This window comes from Miniopterus natalensis, chromosome 2 (assembly GCF_054644295.1).
Source record: "Miniopterus natalensis isolate mMinNat1 chromosome 2, mMinNat1.hap1, whole genome shotgun sequence".
Lineage (NCBI taxonomy): Eukaryota > Metazoa > Chordata > Mammalia > Chiroptera > Miniopteridae > Miniopterus > Miniopterus natalensis.
This window is the reverse complement of record NC_142082.1, coordinates 51,047,525-51,074,689: the sequence shown is the minus strand read 5'-3', so window position 1 is coordinate 51,074,689 and position 27,165 is coordinate 51,047,525. Positions and strand designations below refer to the sequence as shown.

Sequence of the window (27,165 nt, the reverse complement as noted above, 5' to 3'; positions counted from 1 at the left end):
CAGACTTAACTAAATTTAATATTACAGGCATCATTCCACTTTATATAAATGGATTGAGGCCTACTTAGAACCTTTAATCTCTGAATTTAGCATTTTGCCCTCTTCCTGAGTCAGAGATTAAATATAGATACAAATCCCACAATAGAGACATAGCATAAGGGAAGGAGAAAAAAAGCCCAGTAATCTAATGATTAAAATCATAGTGATTAAAAGAGTTGTAGCTAGTATCTAAAGGTAAAAATATTAGAAACATTGTGTTCAATTTCATCTAAACAAACCTATATATATATGTATATATATAAAATAATTTCTAAATTATTATAGTTGGTGAAAATATTATTAATATAAGTAAAAAAAATAGGGATGAGGTTTGTGATCATTATCAGCAGCAGTGGCAGAATTTAAAAAACATATCTGTATCTGTGTTTGATGTCAGTTAAAAAATCCAATAAATTCTAATACTTTAGAAATCTATAAAAGTTTATCAAAGAAAAATGGTACCTAATAAGTAGGCAAAAATGTAGTCTAAATCCCAAGTGAAATTCAGGAAGATTAATTCGGCTCAAATTCATTATTCAGTAAAGTGTTAATAAGCAGCAATAAAATTAATCTCACATTTGTAGGAAAAACAGTTGGTATGATCATTCTTATAAGTGGCCATTTAGAAATAAGCATATCTATATTTTCCCTAATATAAATATGCTCATACATATATTATGTGATATTGAAATTATAATAGCCATAAAGTTTTGACAGATATGTATCTAAAATACTGTGTGGATATATATTATTCATACATTTTTGTGAATAGGCATAGAGAAAAAGAGGATTCAGTATCTAAAGAACTCTAATTTACTTTAATTTTTATTTAAATCTATATTTTTTTAGTAACCTTATGGTTATGTATATCACAAAATGTATCACAGAACACAGTGAGTACTTTGGGCAAAATCACTAAAACAAAACAGCAAAGCAGTAGCAAGTACAATTTGTGTAACACTTGGCTCTGTGCTAATAAACACTGAAAATTTAAATAGCAAAGTAAGTGCTTTTGGGCATTAGAGCCTAAAAGGCCTAGATTGGATCCTGGCTCTACTATTTGCTAGTTGTATGACAACTGGACTTTGTAAGTCTTAGCTTTCCCATCTATTAAATAGCAATAATGGTATACCACCTCACAGGGCTCTTATAAAGATTAAGTAAAATAATGTACGAAAACTGCTCAATCAATATTCACTATTGCTGCTTTCTTTAATCAATACAATAATCTGATGAGATAGGTACTGCTATTGCATTTTGCAGTTGGGAAAACCAAGGCTTATAAATAGTAGAGCAGTTTTGGAGTTTGATAGAAAATGAGGCTCATGCATTTTATCACCACCAAATGGCTTACATTTTAAATCTTTTGTAAAAATAAACTACATATTTAACAAATATCAAATTTTGTAACTTTAGGATAATTCTAAAAGAGAAAGCAGAGAATTCAATTTAAAAAATTAAAGTGTTCATAGAGGATTCCTATTTGCAAAGAATATAAACATAGATTTATATACACCTACATCTGTATCTTAACATAATCTTCATATCAACATAATCAGTAAGGAATTATCATTCTTATTTTAAAAATAAGAAAACTAAAGCCAAAAATTTAAGAAATTTATGAATGGCCACACAGTTCTAGTATATGGAAAATTCAGGATTAAAATTGAGGCCTTATTCCAAAGGCAAAAATATTTCCATTACACCACACCATTTCTAAAGAGAAAACATGTAAAATACACACAGATGTTTATCAGTGTGTCTCTGGATTTTCACATCATTCACTTCAAAACAGATTTCAAGACTACCTTCAGAACAAGTCAGATGTTCCTAACTAAAAATACCTCACTCCGGTTAATAAATCCACAGTGCTTACCCTACACACACACCCGCAAAAAAATCAGTCTAGAAAACTTTATCATTATCCCACAATTTGTACCACCAACACAACTGAATGTAAGACAGAACACAGCAACTAATACAGTGAATTTCTCACTGGAAGACAAATAGGGTAAAAAAAAAAAAAAAAAAAAAAAGAGAGAAAGAGAAATATATGTAGAAAAAATACTTATTAAAAGACTGACTATGTCCTGGCCGGGTAGCTCAGTTGGTTAGAGCATCATCCCGATACTCCAAAATTGCAGGTTTGATCCTTGGTCAGGGCACATACAAGAATCAACCAATGAATGCATAAATAAGTGGAACAACAAATCGATGTCTGTCTCTCTCTCACTCTCTAAAAAAAAATCAATCAATAAATTTTTTTTTTAAAAAGACGAATGAGTATATGTAGCAAGAGTTAAAAGCAGAGAATGGTGAGATGATTCAGTGACAGGAATAGTGAATGCTATGGGGGTAAGGGAAAGAGAATTTGTGGGTATATAGGAATTAATAAGTGGTAAGCTAATACTCTTAAATAAAATAGGGCACCATTACTTACACTTTAAATTTAAATTTTGGTGGTAAAGAGTTGAAATTGTTTCACTCAATAAAACCATAAAATCTGATTTTTAAAAAACTGGCCCTCCACTGTAAAAGTCCTTCTAAAAAGATTGCTACAAATATTCAGTCTTGTTATAAACAACAACCCTGTGGCAGAAAAGATGAAAGTAAGGCTAGTTCTTGTTATTGTTATTGATTATAGCTAATCATTATGACATTGTAAAATGTGTTTTAAATTTGTAATCTTAGTCTTCATTTAGCATTTCATTTTAAATCTTTGGGAAATAATAAAGGTGTTTGTCCACAAGATATTAACATAGAGCTGTAAAAGGTCTAAAAGTTTCATGTATTGTGAATATTTAACCTCAGGTAAAGTATTGGAAAAACTTCCCTTTTATATAATTGTGGGGGAAGGACACTGAAAACGTATGTTCTAATAGTGGCATAGTTGAAAATATGAGATCAGAGATTCTGGTAATAACTAAAATAACTCACATAACATACCCAAAATATCATTCCCTATATTTAAATATTTATGGAATTGTTAGAGCACTCGGTAAATAAAGCAATCACAAATTTTCCTATGGTTAATCACATCAGATTTAAAATACTCTCAATTTTTAATTCTGCAGAATATATCGTAAGTAGTGTTCTACTTGTGTTTACACTAAAAACGGGTTTTGTCTGTTTTGTTTGGTTTTTGCTTTGAGTGCAAACTGATAAAGTGAGAGAGGCAAACAAAAATAAAGTTAATTATAATATATTTTATGTAAAAGTTTAAAAGTAAAATTAGTCTCTAACAGTATTGCAACTGAAAAAATAAGTCACAAACATATTAATTTGACTATATGGACTATGTGATTTTAAAACTTTCTATTCTATTTGGCAGTATTTATCTTAGGCATTTAAGAAAATAGCAAGTGTAAGCTGCACTAGTCAAGGAGCCCCTGGTCACATGCTAGGATTCAAGGCAGAATTTACATATAAATTTATAAATTCTCTATATTAAATTCTTTCCTGATCTTATGGCCCATAATCTGCGGTTTAAAAGTAAGTAAGCTTGCTTTAGGAATATTTTTAATTAATACATAACTCTGATACCTCTAAGAATGGTGCATAAACAGATTCCGAGTCCCTCACAGACTTTTTTAGACCTGTGTCATTTTCTGAGGACTACAGTAGGTCTACATGCCTCACTGTTTGCTTACACCTATCACTATTTAACCCTCCAATATCAAGTAATTCATGTGTGTTGTGTACATAAACTTTAATATTAAAACAACGGGAAAAGTGTAATAGCGGTCACTCATTATTATTTTATACATTGAATTGAGTAGTTTTGTTATTCTAAAGCAAATAAACAGCATTTTTTAAAAAGCAAAATGCCAGGTGGCAACCACCTAAGAACAGATAACAAAGGATAAAAATAGAAAACACTAATTACTTTTTCCACCTCCCCTTAACTGTATAAAATTTGAAAAGAAATGGAAAAGAAAAGGATATACTGTAAAATGTTTTAATTAAAGTTAACCAAAACAATAAAATAAGACTGACAGTCATCAACAAACAGTACAACTTTTAGTATGTTCTTTCTCCTCAGGCTATATAATAATGATAGAAGCAAAGTAGAAGAATTAGGTTTGTGCATTTTCCCAAAGACGAAACTCAAATGAGTGGAAGAAACTGGGAAAGTATCCCACCTAGTGATAAGGAAGACCAAGTAAAATACCTTTGTGCTTGTCCCGTTTATGCTTTAGCTGTGCTGGATGGGATCTGAGTCTGGCTAGAGCCTGTTCTCGATGGTTCATAAAAATAGGACCAGCAAATACAAGGGGGCCTGAGGAGAAACATTTTGTATGTGCATAGAAAAGCTCACAAAATGAAAACACTACAATGAACAAAAATAATTCAAACTAAAAAGCATGGAAACTTATTTTTTACTGTTTTGGACATTATACTTTTCTCCCATTTCCCCCATATTACTACCCCCAACCCCAACCATAACCTATTCATTATTCCACACACGAGTTTTAATACCTTAAATATCTTTTATACCTTATAGTTTACATAGTATAAATTCTATCTTTTATACTTATAAAATTATCAGGTAGCTACTAATAGTCTCAAGTAAATAATTAGAAAGTTCAAACAGAATAAATATTTTATCTTACAAATTTTACCTTACAAATATTTTTAACATCATAGCTATTCAAACTTAGTAAACTACACAATCATTAAAAACAAATATCTGTCATACTGAAATACCAAAAATCAAATAATTTTTAAATTTAGGATTACATTTAAACAGGGCCTTTAAGATTTAATATCCTTATCAGTCTTGCTACAAAACCAAGATAAATGTTACTGATTTAACTATATTCTGTCATAGAAGTAAGGAAACAAGATGGCCAAAAATAAAACAAAAATGAAAAAATTACTATGATCTGATACACACTCATATGTATATACATAAAACCACTGCTTTATAAAGACAAAACTGTAGAAGTATTTGATTTTCTAAAAATGTTAAATCTAACTTTATGTATAATTTCTGTAACCACATACACAAAACAGAAATAAGGATAAACAGCTTCATACTGATGCTGAAAGGGGGAATCTAAACTCAGCAACCTCTATGGAACTGTAACCATCTCTCATAAAATCATTTCTTTCTGAAGCTCCACTATGTACATATACATACATACACAAATACATACTCACATAGGTCACCATTATTCCACTTTTTAGTATTCAATGAAAAAAATGTATAGTCAAATTAATTTCAATAAAATTTAAAAACTTCTTTTCCCCATTACCATTAGCTTGAAAAGAAAGGAAACTTTAAATTATAGCTTAAATTTTCAGTTTTTTCTTATAGAACAGAACTATGGCTTCCTTAAGTTTTAGCAATATGCCTGCAAATTTCAAAACACTCTAAATTTGACAGTTAAGAAGTATTTGGAAAGAAAATACTGTATATAAACCATGAACATTTTTAATTAAAGCAAGTTTCTTCATAATTCCCTACAGATCTTCAGCTATAATTAATTTTTCTAACAATGGAACAAAATAAAACTATTGCCCTATTATAAAAGTTGACAAATGTCAAATACCAAAATGCCCTTCATAAACATTTAAAAATGGGTAAAACATATATTTTATTATGTCTCTAGATATAGATAAAAATTCAAGCAGCACCACTTCTATAAAAAACCAAGAATAACAAACATTCTGTGATTACTACATAGAAATATGCTAATTTAATGACAGAATTAAATACAGGATGGGGCAAAAGTAGGTTTACAGTTGTGAGTACATGAAACAGTTCATTTATACTTGCATTATTTATTAATTACTGTTATTTTCCATATGAACTGTAAACCTACTCTGTATTATTTCCCAGTAACACAGTATCAATTCTTTTTAATCTAAGATTATACAAGTTGAGCTCTTTTTAAAATGTAAAAAACAGAATATATTTCAAAAATGAACAAAATGTCTAATCTCTTCAAAATGCATTCATTTCCAATTGATTTACTAAAATGGGTAATATGAATCACTCCATCTAGAAGCTCAGAGACAATCACACATATAAAGTACACTATCTGAGTTCAATTTAAATCACCACTTATAATACTAAGCTGTCATGTTTTAAAACACTTGTATCCCATGGACTAAAATAATTTTTCTTACATAGTTTAGTCATTCATTTATTCACCAAACATTTTTTATTATCTTTAATGTAATAAGACACTACATGTAATGGATATAATGACATAAGACAGATCTGATTGGAATTCAGTCAATTAGGGAAGACAGAAATAAAAACAAAGAATTGTAATATGTTGTGATAAATGTTATAAAGGAAATCTGTACACATTGTGTCCTGTAGGATGAAAAGTGATCAAGCGAACTTGAGTGAATCAGAGAGGTTTCAAAGAATGAGAAAAGTTTGCCAAGAGAGAAGGGAAGAGAGGACACTCCAGGTAAAAGGGATAGGATTTATAAAAGTATGAAGATGTTAAACAACAATGTATACTCATTAAAAACATATAGCTGAAATGGAGTATAATAGGGTTTCGAAGCAGAAAATGATGGGAGATGAATTTGGAGATGTATACAAAAACCAAATAATTAAAATATTTTTATACAATGAAACTTCACTGCAGAGGTGATGAGATGTCTATACAATGTTTTCAATTAATCAACAAAAACATATTAAGTACTGGCAAATTTCAGGCACCATGCTAGGTCTTTGGATAAATAAGACAGCATTTCTGCTTCAAGAAGCTTACAATCTAATGGGGCAGGGAGAGTTTACACACAACTCCACAAGAAATTAAAACAGTGTGCTATGACAAAATTAAGCACACCGGAGGGGCAGCTAACAAACCTTGAGGGTGGGAAAGTAGGAACTTTAAGGGTACAAGAAAAGAAAATACCACACAAGCTGAGACCTAATAAAAAGGTAATGAGTGCCCGGCAGGTGTGGCTCAGCAGTTGAGCATCAACCTATGACCCAGGAGATTGAGGTTCAATTCCCTGGAGATTGAGGTTGCAGACTCGATCCCCAGTGGGCGGAATGCAGGAGGTGGCCATTCAATGACTCTCTTATCATTGATGTTTCTATCTTTCTCTCTCCCTCTCCCTTCCTCTCTCTGAAATCAATAGATATATTTTAAAAAATGGTAATGAGTACTGTGAAGCTTCAGATATAGGGGAAAATGTTTGGGAATAGGGAATAGGGAATAGGAAGGAGGGTAAAGAGAGAAGAGGCTGCACAGATAAACATGTGGAATTCACTCTAAGAACTAGAAATAGCTTTTTGGTTTTAAACAGGAAAGTACTGCTGATCAAATCTACAGTTTAGAAAAAAAACATTCTGGATAAAAGATGGATAATAGCTTAGAAGAAGTTTAAGGGTAAACTATTTTATAAGGCTTTTTGCTGTAATTCAGGCAAAGAACAGAAGTGGACTGAGATAATGCACTGGCATTCTAGAAAGTAGACATATTCAAAAGCTTTAATAACTTTTAACAGAATTAAAAAGGTAGAATTAACAGAACTTGTTGGTTTATTTGCTTCTGTGGGAGTGTGTGAATAAAACAGGGGGGCAAAAAGTCAAAATTTAGCTATTTAAAAGCTCCTTCCATTTTCAGAGAACACCCATAGACAGGGAGGCGGAAAGGTTGACTGGAATAAGTGGCCCTGTCAAATAGAACAAGCTTTTCAGAAAAGTTACTGGTGACACATTTCAAGAACCTAAAAATTATTACTAGTCTTTGGCCCAGTAATTGGACATATAGAAGTCTATTTTAAGGAAAGCTCTGAAATGTTTTTTAAAATGCTTCAGCTAAAAGGTGTTAACACCTTACTGACCAGCTATTTTGAGCCTGAACTAGTCCGTGTGACCAGCTACTTTTCCACACTTGAGTATTAAATGAAAGCATCTGAGTAAACTTAAGTGTACTATATTTTGCCATATATTTAGATTACCATACATTGAAATTAAACATATTGCATATATTTTAATATTTTTAAATATTTTATTTATATATTTTAAAAAATATTGAGTGTGATATATTGTATAACATGTATCTACATGCAATGATACTACGTAAGTTTTATATACATATCGTATTTCACTATGCTTTCCCTTAGAAGAACATACTTGACATACCAAGTGGGATTTTTTTACTGCTGGTTACTATTTTTTGCTTTTAATTTTCCTGATAATCTGGTAATTTGACACTTTTGAGCAAGATACTGCCATACAACAAATATTGATCTGCTCAAGACCAGTCATCAAGGTGTTTAAAATTACTTAAATTGATGTTAAAATTACTTAAATTAATGTAAGTGCAGACACGAGTTATCTGGTATGACCAGTCAACAACATTTGGGAACAGAAAAACTAGTTAACTCATGACCAGTCAGCAACATTCAGACAAGAAAACGTGTATAATCATGACAGTTCAGCAAGATGTATAACCTATTAACTAAAAAGTAATATAAAGTTAAAAACAATCCAAATAGGATAATAATTAGTTAAAAACTATGATATATCCACTCAATGGAATATTCAGCCATTAAAATGAGATTTATGAAGAATTTTACAGCGCCCTGGCCACTGTGGCCCAAAGGGTCTCGGTTCTATTCCCAGTCAAGGGCACATGCCTAGGTTGCAGGTTTATTCCCCACCCAATCAGGGCTCACAAGGAAGGCAACCAATCGATGTTTCTCTCTCCCCAGCCCTCTCTCTCTCCCTCCTTTTCATTCTCTAAAAATCAGTGGGGGAAAATATCCTTGGCTGAGGATTAACAACAACAAAAAAAGAATTTTACACACAAAAATGCTTTTGTTATTTAAATTAGCAATGAGATAACATTGTTCACCATTTTGCAAAAATTAAAAAAAATAACAATAGAGGTGATGTTAAAGGCAAATGCCATATTAGTCTTGAGAAGATAAATTCCTATAACATTTTAAAAACAATTTGAATATCTATTAAAATTTAAAACATAAACATCCTCTGGCCTCGATACTCTATTTCTGGGATGCTTTACTATATAAACAAAAACTCCACTACATCCAATATATATAGCTCCAAGTTTAAGAATATTTATTGTAGCAAAACCCACAAAATCCTGAAAATAACTTGAATGCCCATCAACAAAATAACGGTGAATAAACTGTAATATAGCCACATTATAAAATGATATGTAGCTATTAAATAGAATGTGGTATATATAGATCCATATCTACTTACCTAATGTGTGTTCATGTTGTATTGTAAAATGAGGAAAAGATGTTATAAGGAATTGTATATGTAATATCACTTTTGTAAATAAACATATGCCTATACTTTCACACATGGGTAGGTATCTGAACATGATTATTATAATGGATTACATAATGACTATATATTATAATGGAGTAAGATATGGAAGCATACCTATTGGAATAAAACTCACTTGCCTGGTGAAAGAGAATGAGAAGGCAAGGAAAAACTAACAGCAAAATATAAAATGAATATACTGTAACATTAAGCAAATACATAAAACAAAATTTAGTCAGTGATCTAATTAGAAATGCATAAAACTGGTTAGAAGATGACAATAAAATAAATGAAAACAGTAATTTAATTAAATGATAGGTTTGTGGAAAACTTTTGACCTAAATTTCTGTATTACTCTAATATGGTACTTCAATGAACCACAAAATTTTTTTCTTATATATTACTGGGAACAAAACAGAATACTAATATATATCACTGTGTAAAATGATATAAAATAACTAAAAATAAAGTATGCATAGAAATAATTGTAAGAAAGTACACCAAAATTCTACCAGTGGAAATTTTTGAATGAAGAATTATATTGATCTTTTTTTTTTTTTTTACTTATACTTATGTTTTCTAAATGCTTCACATACTTTAATTTAAAAAGGGACTTTCATGTAGCATTGGAAAATCAGCTAATACTGGATTTGATATGTCAAATCAAGAACACAATGGTTTCAGAGGCTTAAAGATCAATAGCAACAACTAAGTCACTTTTAGAGAGACTGACTATAATACATTTTTTACATTCCAATTTGTAATTATAAAAAACTTTTTCTATTAAAATGGAATCTATTTTATTCTACAGAAGCTGTAGGGTTTTGTGTTAATAATAACATATTGTGATTAGCATCCCAATATTGTGAGAAAAGAAATCAAGTCAACACCTGAGCTGGAAAAGAATCAAATACAAAAAGAATAGAAGTCTACGAAGCAGCCAGTGCTGGCAGCAGCAGAATCATCACCAGAGTCATCACCACCACCACCACCATTATCATCAAACATTTACTTAGGCCTTAGTATTCAAGCATTTTCATGCATATAACTTAATCCACATTAACATCCTACACAGGTAGGTACAATTGTAACTCCCATTTTAAAGGTAAGGAAACTGAGGTTTAGAGTGGTTAAATTCCATGGTCATATACCTCCAATAAAAGTGAAGAAGCCAAGATCTGAATCAAAGTCTACCTTCAGAAATCATGCTCTTAGCCACCAGGCTATACAGCTATGCTAACCATATAACATATTATCCAGATGATATTCTACTGAGGCACTATTTAAGAAATATGCCCAGACAGTAGGCATAAAATGGGACTGTCTCAGGCAAGCCAGGGCATAAGCTCGCCCCATCTACAGCTCACAATTATGAAACTGATTTTTACATTAAGGGGGAAAAGAAAAAAGGAAAATTAGCAAATATTGTTTGAGCTTAATTTTCCTTACAGTACAAAGCTAAGAAAGAATATAAAGATAAGATCATTTATACAATCATCCAGTAGTCATTCCGATGACCTAGAAAAGTTGTATCTAAAAATTCTACTGAACAAGCACTTTATTATAAAGTTAATACAACTCTCAGAGAATTTCTATGTCAATCAACTCTATGTAATCTAAAAGACAAACTAAAAGTTATCACAAATGTACTGGTGCCTAAGGATACATATTAAAGGAAAATATTATGTGGGACATTAATATAAAAAATTTAAAGACAAAGTTCCAAATTTATCAAGAAGCAGTAATAAGGCTGCTTTTTTTGGGTTTCAGTAGCAGATTCCATTATAAAGTCTTTGTGTCATAAACAGCAGCATTAACAGGCCTGAGGCTCACTGAGCAAGACTTTAATCCAAGAGTGAGGTCCTGAAATTCTGATCCACTTTGAAACAGTTAACACAAGCTTGGTAAAGGAAGTAAGATAAACAAGTCAATTAAAGTATTTAACATAGCATAATCCTGAAGTTATGAAATTTCAACATAGGTAAAAGTCAATTACTAATGAGCATAATTATGAACATATCACTAAACTGTTAGTATCTAAAAAGTAACAAGCAGAGGACAAGGGAGAAAAAAAAAAGCCAAGTATGTGTGGTAGTTAGAACACTAAATATTTTTTTGACATTGCTGTTCCTTATGAGGACAAAAGACTGACCAACAATCCTAGCATGGTGCCAAATAAGAACCCTACAACACTGTACATGTGACTCAGATCTACATCCAGGACCCTCATGCAGATATTCTATTTCATTAGACCCATTTGATGCTGATGTAGAATGTCCCTAGAGCAGTGAGTGGTTCTCACACTTCAGCATCATCAGAATCACCTGGTGGGCTTGTTCAAATAGTTTGCTGGGTCCTGCTCCCCAAGCTTCTGATTCAGTAAGTCTGGGGTGGGGCCTGAGAACAGGCAATTGTTCTTTTTTAAGTACTACATTTCTTGGTTAATTGTTATGGTTACATTATTTTTAATGTTTTTATTGATTTGAGAGAGAGAGAAACATCAATGTGAGACAGAAACATCAATTGGTTGCCTCCCACATGCACCCCAACAGGAGACTGAACCCACAACCTGGGTATGTGCTCTGAGCGGGAATTGAACCTGTAGCCTTTTGGTTCATAGGATGACACTCAACCAACTGAGCCACACTGGCCAGAGCAATAACAGGCAACTGTAACAAGTGCCCAAGTGATGCTGGTCTCTTTGAGAGCACTTTAATAATCATTATCCTAAAATAATTAAAAGTATAGTACCTAAAAGGGATTCTTCCATTCAATAAAAATAAACCAGTCTCTCTACATATTTCTATAAACAGGTATATAGTTTTTTTTTAATCCTCACCTGAGGATGTTTATTAATTTTTTTTAAGAGAAGAAGCGGGGGGAGTGGAAGAGAGAAACATCGATCATTGTACACACCCCAAACTAGAACCTAAGTCTGTGCTTGTAAAATCAGATACAATAACATAATTTCTGTAAATATTTAAATAATGGAGTTTTTAACCTTTAAAACGTTAAGAGTTTATGTTTTTAAGGTCTATGACACATTTTAAAATAAATGGAAAAATAATATTCTGCAATCACAAAGTTTTGTTGAATAATCAATGCATAATCAATGTCTTTTTACTTTTGATATGCAGAAATATACTATAGCTAGAGAAGAATAGCTTTTTATAGAAAAAGATTAAGAAAATACACAGCATTAGGCATAAGATTAAATGTCATTATAAGGATTTGCTGAGTTTCATAGGTCAATTCATATGATTCAACCTAATAGTTCCAAAAAGAGAAAAAACAGGTAGTAAAAGATACACTAATAATTAACTTTAGGCAAATATCATTAACATAAAAGGAATTAACACTCAATTACCATATGTCATAAAGTCCTAGAACTTAAATTTTACCCCATCTTCTATAAAACATTTAACGTGCAATTTCTCCATATATTTATAAGTAATTATAGTATATACATTAACCTCATTAAAATATCCTTTTAAAGGCAATGATTTTATGTAAACAAAGCCAAACTAACACAGCAAATATTCATTGTATCAATTAATCAACACTGCTTATCAGGCACTTGTAAAAAATAATCCATGCATATATTTTACAATTTAAGCTTAATAAAAATGGAATTTACCATTTGTGCTATGTATTTTACTACTTATTACATTTTACATTTAAAAATGCCTAGAAAAAACAATTTGTAATGATGGTTAAATGAACAATAGGTTCTATTTCATGTATCAAGTATCATGCCATTTCTAATAAGTATTTAAAATATATAACATCAGTAAATATTTCTAATCAAGTTTTTGCCTACAGACTTCTGTAACAATCCATCTTAATCCTACAATGAAAAGATTCTGTTAGGCTAAAATAGCTTTAGTAACACTTATATTTACTTCCGCTTATTGGATATGTACTCTAACACCTATTATAACCACCACTAAATGTATTTTAGGCTGAGAAATTATCACAAGCAATGAAGATAAATAAGAAAACAGAAAATCCAGTTTATGATTAAACAGATGAGTCTAAAATCTGGATGAAGAAGTAGTTCTTAGAATTTGTATTTTTTTATAAGTTGCCATTGCTAACAGTTTTTTAATGCTTGGCAGATAGCACAACAATTCTTTCTTCTGCTGCTTCTTCTGCTTCTTCTTCTTTAAATATATCTTTAATAATTTTAGAGAGAGGAAAGGAGAGGGAGAGAGATAGAAACATCAATGATGAGAGAGTCGTCATTGATCAGCTGCCTCCTGAACGTTCCCAACAGGGGATTGAGCCCGCAACCTGGGCATGTGCCCTGAGTGAGAATTGAACCGTGATCTCCTGGATCCTAGGCCGACGCTCAACCGCTGAGCCATGCCCGGCCGGGCAAGCACAGAAATTCTTAAACAGTTGACTTATGCCGTAAATACCCTACTGAATTAAATGTATGTTATTAGCACAATCATAAATACCCTGAATATTTTCACATTATTTTCATGAGTACTAGAATGTTACTAATCTTAACCTCAATTTCTTACCAAATCAGCCTATTCTGTATTTTTTCGGTGGTCTCAGTATAGGGTAAGAAAATGGATTGTAAAATACTTTTTCTCTGCAGCTACATCTTACCTCTTCCTTCCTCTAATCTGTGTCTCCTGATTACTCGCTGTCGTTTTTCTTCTTGTCGTAACTGAAGGTGTTCTTCAATGTTAACTCCAGGTACTGGGACAGCTATATGATTGGCCAAAAAACATATATATATATATAAGTATATATATATGTATATGTATACACACATACAATACACAATATAATAGATATAATAATAGATGTGAGAACTACACGAAATTTAAGAATGTAAAAACTAATAGAAACACTGTCTAAAACAAATTATTTTAATGCAAGAATCTTAGCAAAAAAGAGAAAAAGAATATTTTCCCTTTATTAATGACATATTGCCAGTTCCAATTCACGCAGTATTACATACTTAACTACTATCTTAACTTTTTAACATATATCTAATAGAAATTATTTAAACTATCCTTATTACTGAGTTGAGGACAAGATGTTTGGAACAATAAAGGAAATTACCTAACAGAAGATCTAAAGGTATCATCTCTTTTACCGCATCAAGAATTCCTCTTTGTCTTGCCTCCTGACCATCCAACTCTCTTGCACAAGCCTTGCAACATCCACACACAGCACAGCCAGATTCTCCAGAACCACAACCACAGATCCTTTAAAAAAAAGAATGAATTAAAACCCTTTACTCTTTCCTTAAACCTCTTTTCTATAACATCTTTTCTGCATTTCTTAGATTAAGTTAAGTGAGTCAACAATGAAATCGCCCCTGTCAATTTTTAAGAAAAGGTATGAATAGATGAATAATTAAATCAAGAGCTTATTATGTTTCTCATATTTCTACAGAAAATAAAAACATATTCTATCTTCAAAGCTGCTATTAACAAATATTTTTCAAGTTTTCACAATTCGTGAAGCACCAATAGCCTTACTATTAAGTGGTCTGGATAGCTTGGTTAGTAAACAAACAAACATTCCTACCTACCAGATAAGGGAGGTGGGCAGCCTTTAATAAGTGAGACCAACCTTGCCAACTTCATATATTATGTCTCCTTTTCCTTTCCTCTCCTTTATAAGCTATCATCTTCCATCCACTCCTTTCACTATGTCCAATTACCTGTTCTTTTCCCTCTTCTTTGTCCTTCCATATCAGTTGTGAACTAAGCATACAGCATTTGATTATAACATAAAGAAGACAAGAACACTACCAGAAATTGGCTAGAGGATCACACATTTTACAGATGTAAAAGTCACAGCTTTAATATTACTGGTTGGATAAATCCTGAAAAACTTTAGATAGCCTTACTGAGCCCCTGGTTATCCAGATTTGGGGAGGTAGAAGAGGAAGGATTTATCTGGCAGCAGCCTTAAAAGACATTGCTAGGTACCCTGTGAAACTTCTGGCTTTTAAATGCAAGCACTACTGACAACTTGGAGGATCACCAAGTACAACAGTAAAAACTGATACAATAATATGCCCTACTGAATTGTCTATAGACACTATTTAAAAAATGTTTATTTCTAAACTTATTCTAAGATACGTAGTCACAATTTTATAATAACTGAAGTCGTTCTTAATAGTGCTTAATTCCTATGTTGACTTGATTCATGTATTCATTTCTGCTTCTTTAACAAAGAAATTGTTGTACTTGGTTACGTACTGTCCATTTTGAACTATAAATAATATTGAAAACTGATAGTAAATCACTGGGGGAAAGCATACAAAAAATAGTTTCAGGAAGGACCAGAGAATTATAAATTCATTTATATTATTTATCAATTACTTAAGTTCAGATATTGGGGACACTTAATTTTAATGGAAATAGCTTGAGACGTCTCCAGGAGGATAAGTTTCAACTCCCTGTAAAAGAAATATTATCCTTTGATAAAAGGAGTCAAAATATTTTTACATATGCTAAAAATGCAAATCAAATGTGTTGTTTAAAAATCGTATTTCAGTAATTTAAAACAAAAGACAAGACGTGTTATTTAAAATCTATTTCACTATGTTAGGCCATAGTATAAATCTGAAAATGTACTCATAGTAGATACAGACATTATTTTGGACGAAGCACCTGACTTTACTAAAGAGGTATCAAATAGGGAGGCCAGCTATAGGGGGCAGTAGGCTGTCTTCAAAATGCTTTTTTCCCCCCACTGCAAGATTCACTTACTTTCCAAATTAGGTTAATTATCATAATCTGATCTTACAAAGATCAAATGTGTCAAAATACAAAGATCTATCACAATTAATTTGATCTTACAAAGGATATCCCATTGTGCTACATTGGCTATAAATGGCAACACAAAAATAAGAACCAAAATTCTCCCCAAAAGTCTCAGGAAAAATCTGCATTCAAGCTCACATGTTAACTTTAAAACAACAATGTAAGACCCTGAGGGAAAAAAATGGTCCAACAAGAGTAAAATGGGTAAGTATAACAGGTATAATGCAACTTTAGACTTGACAGTTCCTAGAACTCCTAAAATCGCAAAAAGTAAATTCAATTTAAAAGAAAATTATATATCCCTAATAAAATATTCTCTATGATATTTGATAATTCTACTCAGAAAGGATTTATGTTCAACAAAAACAGATATGTAGCATTAAAGTAGTCTTAGAAAGAATACAAATGAAGGCACAGTCCAAGCCTTGAAAAAAATTTATGACCTGTTTTTAAATGAATCAAATGAAAGAAAGCAGCTTAAATAAAAATGTCGCTAAATTAGAAATTATAATAGAAAACAATTATAAGAATTATAAGTATGTGCCAATATGCCTTTAAGAAAAACACAGTAGCCCGGCTGGAGTGACTCAGTTGGCTGAACGTCATCCTGTGTGCTGAAAGGTTGCCTTCCATATGTACCCTAACCAGGGACCAAACCCAGGGCACATACCTGAGTTTCAGGTTTGGTCCCCAGTTCGGGTACATATGGAAGGCAACCAACTGATTGATGTTTCTCTCTCACATGGATATTTCTGTCTTTCTCTCTCCCTCCCCCTCTTCCCTCCCCAACCTCTTCCTCTTTCTAAGGTGTCCTGGGGTGAGAATAAAAATTAAAAAAAGACACAATACAGAATACTCTGGAATAATTCTGAAATGTATTGTACACATGTTCTAGTAATATTTTATTTCTTCAGTATTAATTATTTTCTTACCCTCCAGGGACTCTGTCTGGACGCCCACTACTGACACAGCTGGCTCCATAACCTGTACAGTCTCCACAGACAGTACACACCATGCACTGCTCCAGCTTCCATTTATGCATGCCTGGAGGGCACATCATAGACTTCTCATCTTTTTCATCTAGTTCTTCTTCTAGGTCTTCATCCATTGCTGTGGCCATATTTTCAACTCCAAACCCTATTTAACAGATCAATTTATAATTTTTTAGTAGGTTATTCCCATGTCTAAAAAAACTGGCAATTATATTTCCCAATTAAAAAATATATATATATAACACATACTAATCCAAGCAAATATACAAAGGAATGCTAAAATACAAAAGCAAGAAAAAAATTTCAATTTATGGACCACTAACAAACACTCTCCCCATTTCCTTTCTGCAAAAAGTCAGGGAAGGCAGAAACATCTTTTAGCTGTTGTTACTTTCTGTCAATCATACTTCTAATTTTTTCAGATTTTAGTCCCTCCTTTCCATCCTCATTGCCAACACTTTTGTTCTAAAGACCAAAGAAAGATTCCTAACCACACTCTAAGCAAAGAGTCCCTCCAATCTAGAACATCCTCCCACTGCTAACAATCAGCTTTGTAAACCATATACTCGATCCTATGACTTCACCAGTTACAAAGCTCCAATGTCTTTCCAAGGTCTTTAAAAGAACAAAATTCCTCAGCAAGATACAGTCAGTCACAATATGGCTCCCAATTTTCTCCAAACTCATTTCTTCCATGCAAACTACATTCTACCTGAACCTAAATTCCCTCTGCTTTCTAAACATCCTTTCCTCTCACATGCTCTGAGCCTTTGCTCATTCCTGCTCCATCTCTATCCTATCTCATCTACCAGGGAAACTCCTTCCAGCCCTCAAAAATTGAGCTCAGAAGTCACTTCCTAGGAAAGCACTTACCACTTTTCCCAAGGAGTCAGTGACTATCTTCTCAAAACCTGTTTATACAATTACAACTTAATTGTTATAATTCCTTCAACTATTTTTTTATTACTGAATACCTACTATGCTCCAGGCATTTCCCCCGATGACAAAGAGTCACAAAAATTTTTTGTAAAGGGCCAGATTGTAAATAATGCAGGCTTTATGGGCTACATAAGTTTGTGTCACACCTTTTAAAATTAACCCTTTAGCCTGGCCAGGCGTGGCTCAGTGGTTGAGCATCGACCTAGGATCCAGGAAATCGGGGTTCGATTCCCAGTCAGGACACATGCCCGGGTTGCAGGCTCAATCCCCAGTTTGAGGCATGCAGGAGGCAGCCAATCAATGACTCTCTCATCATGGATGTTTCTATCTTTCTCTCTCCCTCTCCCTTCTTCTCTCTGAAATCAATAAAGATATATTTTAAAAAAATAATAATAAAAATAACCCTTTAAAAGTACAAAATCCATTTTTAGCTTGGAAGGCCATACAAAAACAGACTACTGAGCAGATGGTTGGTAGGCCTCTGGTCAAGGACTGATGACTATGATAATGAGCTATTCTAAAGCTTATAACTTAGTAAGAAAGATACACAGTAATCAAAGAGCCATACAGAAAAGTGTAAATATACAACTGTGATAGGCTTATAAAGGAACATATAGTGCTACAAGAGCATATAATAAAAGAGCAAATGTGTGGGAATCAAGTAATTATTTTTAATCTTTGTCTTTCCTACTAGACTTAGATCCTCAAAGACAAGGTAATACCCTACTCACTTTATATACCATAGTCAACCTTATTCTCTTATCACTTACCCTTATAATACACTCAGTACAGGTCTGTTTAATCAAGAAATAAACTCATAGAATATATAACCTTTTTAAATTTTGCCACTTCTAATCTATGGACAGGCTGGAAAATTAGATAACCATGTATTGGATAACTAAGCATGTCTAGAGTTAGAATAAAGCAATTCCAAAGAAGGCCTAAGTGACTATTTTTCATAAGAACAGGAGCTAAAATATATTGAGCACTTACCTGGGTCTACATATATTACTTATTTAATCATCCCTAATAGTACTATAATTATTATCCTCAAATAAATCTCTAAAATTCAAAGCAATCCCAATCACAATGCCAAGTAGAAAAACTCACTCTAATACATATGTAAAAAAAGATCCCAACCTGACTACATAAAGCAAAAATTTATTAAGAATGAAAAATTTGCCATCAAAATTGGAAAATTATATACAACTAAAACCATAAATACAAAAGAGATATGGCACAAGTTAGTAAAAAATATCTGTAACACATACAACATAATATATAAAATATTTCTACAAATCCTAAGAAAAGGCTAGCAAAATAAGAAAAGTTTGAAAAGATAGTCTCACTATTCATAACCAAGGGAGTGCAAATTAAAAGAAAAATGAAAGATCCAGCAATTTTACTAATTATATACTCAAAAGAAATGCATATATTCTTTCCCTAGTAGTTACTAGCAATGTTCATAGCAACACTATTAATAATAACCAAAACTAGAAACTACCCAAATGTCCATAATTCTAGCAAAAGTTTTAAAACTGTGGTATATTCGCACAATTTAATACCACACAACAATGAGAAGGAACAACCTGTAGCTAACCGTAACAACATAGATGAATCTCATAAAAGTAAAGCTGAGTGAAAAGAAACCAGACCTAGAATTCATACTAGAAGAATTCATACTACATGATTCCACTTATAAAGTAAAAAAAAAGTATGAAAAGTAATGTACAGTGTTAACTGGAGAGGAACATAGACAGGGGCCTTCCTGGTGTATTGTTAAGAGACTTTCTTGATCTGGGTGCTGATTCCATGAATGTGAACAGTTTGTGAAAATTCATAAAGATGTATACTTATGCTATGTCGCAGCCATTACATTGACAAAAATTAGTGTCTGACAATACTAACTACTTGAGTAATGTAGAAAATCAAACTCTACTTACTAATAAGAGTATACATTGGTACAAATTATTTCTTGGAAGTTTTCTTCCAAGAAAACGAGCAAAGCTGAAATTTACAGCACAGCAATTCACTAGAGAGTCTCACAAGTTTGACAGGAAATATGTATAAAGGTTTTAAAATTATTTATAATAATGAAAAATTAGAAACAGACTCATCAAACAGCAAGAGAATGACTATAATGTGGTATGTTAGTGGTATGGTTTTTATTACACAGAAGTTAACATGAATCATCTAGATTTATTGAACCAACATGAACATATTTCAAACATGATGGTGAAGACAAAAAAAGGTTTTGGAGTAAAATATGAATAATAGATGAGCACTTATAAAATATTTTATTTTTATGTGTAAAATATATGTGTGTGATGTATTTCACATATAAAATATATAAGAACAAGTAAAAATATAGAACATGACTGAAAGGAAATTAATCTAAGTCATGATTGTGGTTAGTTCTGGAAGGAGAAAGAATATAATATTAAGCCTTGGAATAGGAATACAGGACACTGGAATCTTACCTAGAATTTTTTTAATTGAAAAATTATAAGACATGGTGATAGATATACAACTTTTTAATATTTCATTATTATTTTCTATACTTTCCCTGTCTTTTTTTAAACTTTTAAAAATTCCTTTATGTTCTTTATGACTGAGCAATCTGTACTCATCATGTGTCTTGCACTACTATACTAGCATGCTTTCTAATTCAGTACTTACAGAGTGGGTGTGATTTCTAGGAAATAAAAAATATTTTAACAATTTTATTTTGGTTATTACAAAATTTACACTAAGGATCTAGAACATAGGTATAAATGTATGCCAAAATTTCACAAAAGTTTCAGAATAATAAAGAAACAATTTTGTTCAGCTAACAACTCTTATAAAACATAATTTAAATAGACATTTATTTTATAGAGAGAAAACTAAAATGGTTCTCTCTTCTTTGCCTAGTAGGTATTATCCAAAACTGTGATTCACTACTTTAGCAAGAAGAAAAATATTTCCATTTTGGAGTAATTCCTTTCTTTTCTTTCTTTTGTTCTTACTACTTGTTTTAAAATCAATATTCCTCTAACAGACTTGCTCTTTTAAAAACTAAAGTATTTTAAATACACACACATATAAATAAGCTAAGAAAAAAAAATAGTAGGCATTTAATAACCAGATGAGTCTGCCATCAAGAAGGCACTCAAAGAGCTAAACTTGTTTTTGTTAATTTATACAAATATTAATCCTGAAACTCATTTAGTTCTAATAATATGCATCTATTTCATATTCTCAAGTCCACACAAAATTTAAAAAAGAAAACCAGAAATTGGAATGAAGGGCATAGGGAAGCAAAGAAGGCAGCTAAAGTAAAACTTGAGAGCAAGAATGAAGTAGACACAAACTATTACAAAACCCACAACAAGCATGAGTAAACCTCCCTCTTTCCTTCAATATCTTGAGTGTTTGGGCAAAGGATATGGTGGATAAGGGGCATCTACAATTTATGACTTGATAAAGGGTCAAGCATTATTAAGGATCATTCTTAGTTGTCAAGGGAACTCGACTGAATTACAAGTAGCGCATACTTTTAAACAGGAAGATAATACTTGCCAGACAGACTGCTGACAAAAATGGATAAAAATGAAAATGTGGTATATAAAAAGCTAATAACAAAGAGTTTGAAAATGCTTTACTAGAATACTTTAGTCACCAAAGATGCTAAATCAAAGAAGTGCTATTTATAAAAAATTAAGAAAAACATACAAGTAAACAAACTCATTTCCTCAGAAATTAAGTCTGACGTATATTTGATTATTCCAGTGATATACTGTCAAATGAAGAAATTGAGTGGTTTTCCTAATTTGTAAGTGTGAAATCAAGGAGCCACTTGTTCTGAAGAGAGTAAGATTCTTCACCATGTTGTTCTGAAAAGCTAATGAAAAGGCAACACACAATTTAACATTAACACAGTCAACACCTACCTTTCCCTCCTTGGTTCATGGCACCAGTGTCTCGTCCACACTGTCCTTTATTATTTACACCAAATGTCCAAACTTCTCCATTCTTCATTAAAACACAAGTGTGAGCTTTGCCCATAGCTACCTGAATTACAAAATGGCCCTTCAAATCTGTTACCAAACCTATAGGAAAGATACGAATTTAGTAAGAAACAACAAAAAAGCCTTTCTGAGCCTAGTGAAACCTCAATAGAAAAGGACCACCTCAATGCAGAACTTTTCATTTCTGGGATAAAATAACCCACCAAAATGGGAACTAAGTGGCCAAAAGACTGGCAGGGTAACAGGAAATTAATTTTGTACTTTTATAATGAAGCTTCAACATTTTTAAATATTATCATCCATACTTGGGACAAATCTTTATTGTGGCACTAGCTCAAGTTTGCACCTCTTGAATTCTTGCTCTAAATGGCAACACCTCTCATCAATTCTCAGAAGTGTGATTAGTTATCAAACTTTCCTGGCCCAAGCACAAAGAAGCCTAGCCTATAAATCATGTACTTTACCTGCTTTGACCTGTCTCAGCAAAACAAAGTAAAACAATCATCAGAGTATACAGAAATAACACTGCTTTTGTAAAAACCTGTGAGATTTTCAATCCTTTTAAACCTACAATATTTTCTTCCACAATCCAATGCATAGCTAGACCTAAACTTCATGTATTCACACATTACTTCCATTATACTTGACACATCCATATTATCTGAATTTTTTTGCAGCAATTTTAAATTGATTGAAGCATATTTTAACCTTATCAAGTAGTAATAACAGTAAAAACAGAAGATTATTGAGTATTTCCAACATACACTAAAATAAAAGCATTTTTTTAATAAAGTCCAAGTATTTGTTTTATTTAAATTACAAATAATATGATTCTTGTGTCATACTTTGGGAAAACTATTCTACATCATTAGTTCAGATATAACTTCCTTAAGATGACCTTCCCTTCCACCCTCTATTACGTTAGGTCTTTTTAAGTTCACCTCAAAAACTCCCATTTTTAGTATTAGTATTAAAAAAGTTATGTATATATAGCAATAGTAGTTACCCTATTAACAACAGTATTAGCTGATTAGCTGACATGTCTTGAGCCTTTACATGTGCCAAGCTCTGTGCTAAGCATTTCATAAACATTATCTCCTATAATCTTATAACAACCATATGAAGCAGGTACTATCATTAGCTCCCTTTTGCAGGTGGAAAAAATAAATAAATAAAAGCAAGTTCTGAAAAGTTAAGTAATTTAAATCAGCTAGCCAACTAAAAAATGGTGATGCCAAGATCTGAGTCTATATCCATAATCATTAAGCATACCTCTCTAATATTTTAAAGTTCTTTTATGCCCATTTGTCTCTCAGATCTTCAAAAAGAAAGGGACAGTATCTGTCTAGCTTACCAATCCCTAAGTACTATAATTTCTCAATAAATATATGTTGAATAAATGATCAAGTTTTAATTAGCCCTAACCAAAAAGATTTTATCAAGCAACAGTTATACTAAATATTATTTTTAAATTATACATGAACCCATCCCAAAATTTTTATTCATTTTGACATTGAGGCCAACTGGAAATCTAAATATTACCACATTAAGCCAACTCACATATCACCTGAGCACAGTTCAACTTAGTAACTGCTATGAATGTTTGATATATGTCAAACATTAACACGAGACAATCACTTAAACTTCCCATCAGAAACTTCATTAAATCTGGTTTTCTTTTGCAAAAAAAAGGTGTGGGCTTTACATATTTACCTCATATAAATACCTTTCAAGTGGGTTGCCACTCATTTCTAAGTGCCAGAAAGAAAATCTAGCTACCAAATATTACAAATTTTAAAAAGCAGAATTTATAAATATAAAACTCTTTATCTGGATAGTTCTATCCTTCATAACCATAACTTAAACTTTTGTTTTACCTGTCACTCAATCACTTAACAAGTAATTCTTGAGCCCCTACTATGCACCAGACACAGAGATAGTCTCTCCCTAACTACTTAACAGGGAGATAAATAATTTATCAAGCATAAATCAGCTATGTTATAAAAATAATTTCTCTACAGTACTATCAGAAACATGCCACATGAGCACCTAACTGGGCTTAGGGAAAGCTTTCCAGATAAAGTAACAGCTGAAGTAGAGTTGCACTAGCCAAGCACCATGATTTGTTCTGATGAAACTAGTGAGTGTTTCCAGCAATAAGACAGGAAGAAATCACAGAATGTTGTATTTGTAAATAAATGTGAAAAATATAGAGAAAGCATCCTACAAGTGTTAATTTTCTAGACATATTTTTGCAATACATAGTCTTGCAAATGAACTTTCTTTGCATAAAGGTGAAATAGTGTTTAAATTTAACTTACTTGAACTATCAGAGTAAATGGCATCTTTTCCAAACATGTATAACTCTCCATCTTTAGAAATAACAGAGCTACTTCCATTATTGCAGGCTGTATACACCACAATCTTTCCTTCCATCTTAATTATCTTTTTAGGTTTATAGGGTTTTGATTGCCGTCTGCTCTTAGCTTTAAAAAAATTAAATTAAGGCATCAATGCACAAGTAAAAATAATAGTTTGTATGTAAAGCCCAAGGAAAAAAACAAAACATGTTATTTGCATTTATAATACACTTTATTTTATTTATTTTCACAAAAGCTTGGGCTTCCCAACATGTCAATTAAAATGAGTTAACCTGCAAGCCTCAAATAGTTCATTAACATTTAGGCCATCACTGTCAGATCTTCTTTGTAGCACACCGAAATTCCCAAAGGGAAATAGAATTTTCTACCAAACTTCTGGGAAGCCCAATCTCAAAATTAGCTACTAACATTATCAAAACCATTTCATTACCATATGTTTTTAAAATTCCCTTTTCTCTCAGACTCTATCTCACATGTATTCTTATGCTAGAACCTGGAAAGTAAAATCAGTTCCTCATTCATTCAAAACATATGTATTAAGTAGCTACATACAGTCAATGAGAGACTGTAAGAAAGGGAAATATACATATGGAGGGAGAGTGAATAACTTAAATGTAGGTGATTTAAGCAACCTTTGCTTTCAAAAACCAAATCCTTAAAATGAGCAAAATATGGGAAATATCACTCTTTCTGTTCCTTTATTCAACCCCAGTTTTGCATGCCTTTCAGAATAAAAACATAGTGCTGTGCTGGGTGCCATTCTGGGGCTTAAAATACCATTATATCTTTTCACATAACATGATCCACACAGATATATACAGCAACTGTGTTATCTGGTACTCTGAAAGCTAGAAGGAAAAACTGGCTGTGCTAAAGCTTCTGAAATATGGTACTATACTTCATGATTATTTTAAGGGATTTCTTTCTGGTAACTTTTATTTACATGATTTTTACATTAGATGTTGACTTCAAACCTAATCCTCATAAGATGCTACCCCACTGTGTTACAATGTATAAAATAAGTGAGAAGTTACAAAAAGAGAAACATGACACTTGGATGAAGTCTGAATAGAAGTATAGAGAAAATAAGATTAACAAAGTTGTTTATTTCTTCATTGCTAAGGATTTGCTTTCATCTTAGAGAAATAACCCCAAGAACAGTGACCCACTACTGACACTACTATACATAGTTACATAAGGTTTACTTTATTCTGAAATATATATTACTCTCAAAATTCTGGGTTACCTAAAATAATATATTGAAATAAGTCTTTAAAAATAACACCAACTGACAAAAACAGATAAACAGCCAAGTAAACATAAAGCATATAAAAATTCATAAATATGAACTCTAGAATGAAATCTGCAATCAAAACTTTTTAATAAACAGTACACCACCACCATTAACTGAATATGCCCCAATGTAGAATCCTCTATTAACTTGGTGAGGTTAGTGCTGTTGAAACTGATATGCCTTACGTTAATAAATTCTACACAATTTTTACTGAATGTCCAGTTGATCAGTTAACTTACTTGACTCTCCGTCTTCCCCTTTACTAGCAGATCCTGTAAAAAATATGCTTCCATCTTCTGCAACTAAAAGGGCATGAGAGCCATCGTGTCCAACGGAGAAGTGCACAATCTTTGGAGATTTTGTAATTGGTAGCTCAACCCATTTTCCTGCTGAAGGACCACCTTGTTTGATTCCAAGACTCTGGTATTTTCCAGTGTAATATATCTTATATAGCAAGGAAAAAAAAGAAGAAAACAGGAATTATAGTGCCTTTTGGAATAGTACACCAGGTTTTACATGAGAGAAAAAAAACTTCTATATTTTATTGAAAAACAGAAATAAAAAAAAACCACTCTTAATACTATTTGACTTCGGTAAGTTAAGAGAAATAGGCATATTTTTCCAAAAAGACGGGAGTTTATAATAGTTTTCATATCTCTATTCAGAATACTTACTTATCTTTCCTCTTTCAATTTTATAAGATACTTTATAAGTATCCCAAATAGATATGAAAAAATACTCTTAATAACATACTCAAAACTCACAACACTAAAAAATTCAGAAAATTCTCAATTCATTTCCTCCAGTACAAAAAGCCCTACATACAAATACACTGTATTTGCCTAGAAATTTTAATTTTTAGAATTCTTTTAAGTACCTTACTTTATCCTCATAGCCACTAGATAAGAAAGAAGTTTTCATCTCTATAGATTGACCTCTACAATCTATAACTGAATTATACATGTTCCTACTTCCTCCAACTTTCAGTCTGATATTTCTGCTCATTTACAGAAATTTACAATGGATGTCCTATTCATCAAAACAAACACAAAATGTGAATTCACCCCAACTCAGAAAATTACACACAGAGCTCCATAATTAAAGGTATTTATAAAAAAGTAACATTTTATAAAGTTTTACACTCTTTTTTTTTTTTTAAATATCTTTATTGATTTCAGAGAGAGGAAAGGAGAGGGAGAGAGAGAGATAGAAACATCAATGATGAGAGAGTCATTGATCAAGCCTGCAACCGGGTATGTGCCCTGACCGGGAATCGAACCCCGATCGCCTGGATCCTAGGTTGACACTCAACCGCTGAGCCACGCCCGGCCGGGCAAGTTTTACACTTTTCAATGCCAATTTTCTTTCATATTTCAACATGAATAAAATTTTACTGTATAATAACATGAAATAATTTAAATCAAAATTTA

General features: G+C 32.0%; 1 protein-coding gene across 14 annotated transcripts in view; it reads right to left on the bottom strand.

The window, feature by feature from the left end:
- The window catches only part of MYCBP2 (MYC binding protein 2), a 256,390-nt gene that overhangs the window by 166,819 nt on the left and 62,406 nt on the right, over window positions 1-27,165 (bottom strand). For 13 of the 14 annotated variants that reach the window (XM_016216450.2, XM_016216454.2, XM_016216451.2 and 10 more), the window contains exons 12-18: window positions 25,975-26,179; window positions 24,382-24,546; window positions 21,983-22,141; window positions 17,052-17,256; window positions 14,402-14,547; window positions 13,940-14,041; window positions 4,211-4,318 (exon numbers count right to left, since the gene is read on the bottom strand). In XM_016216450.2, the coding sequence (XP_016071936.2) occupies window positions 4,211-4,318; window positions 13,940-14,041; window positions 14,402-14,547; window positions 17,052-17,256; window positions 21,983-22,141; window positions 24,382-24,546; window positions 25,975-26,179 (1,090 nt within the window). The remainder of the gene's footprint in view (window positions 1-4,210; window positions 4,319-13,939; window positions 14,042-14,401; window positions 14,548-17,051; window positions 17,257-21,982; window positions 22,142-24,381; window positions 24,547-25,974; window positions 26,180-27,165) is intronic. The other variant, XM_016216455.2, reaches the window with a different exon arrangement.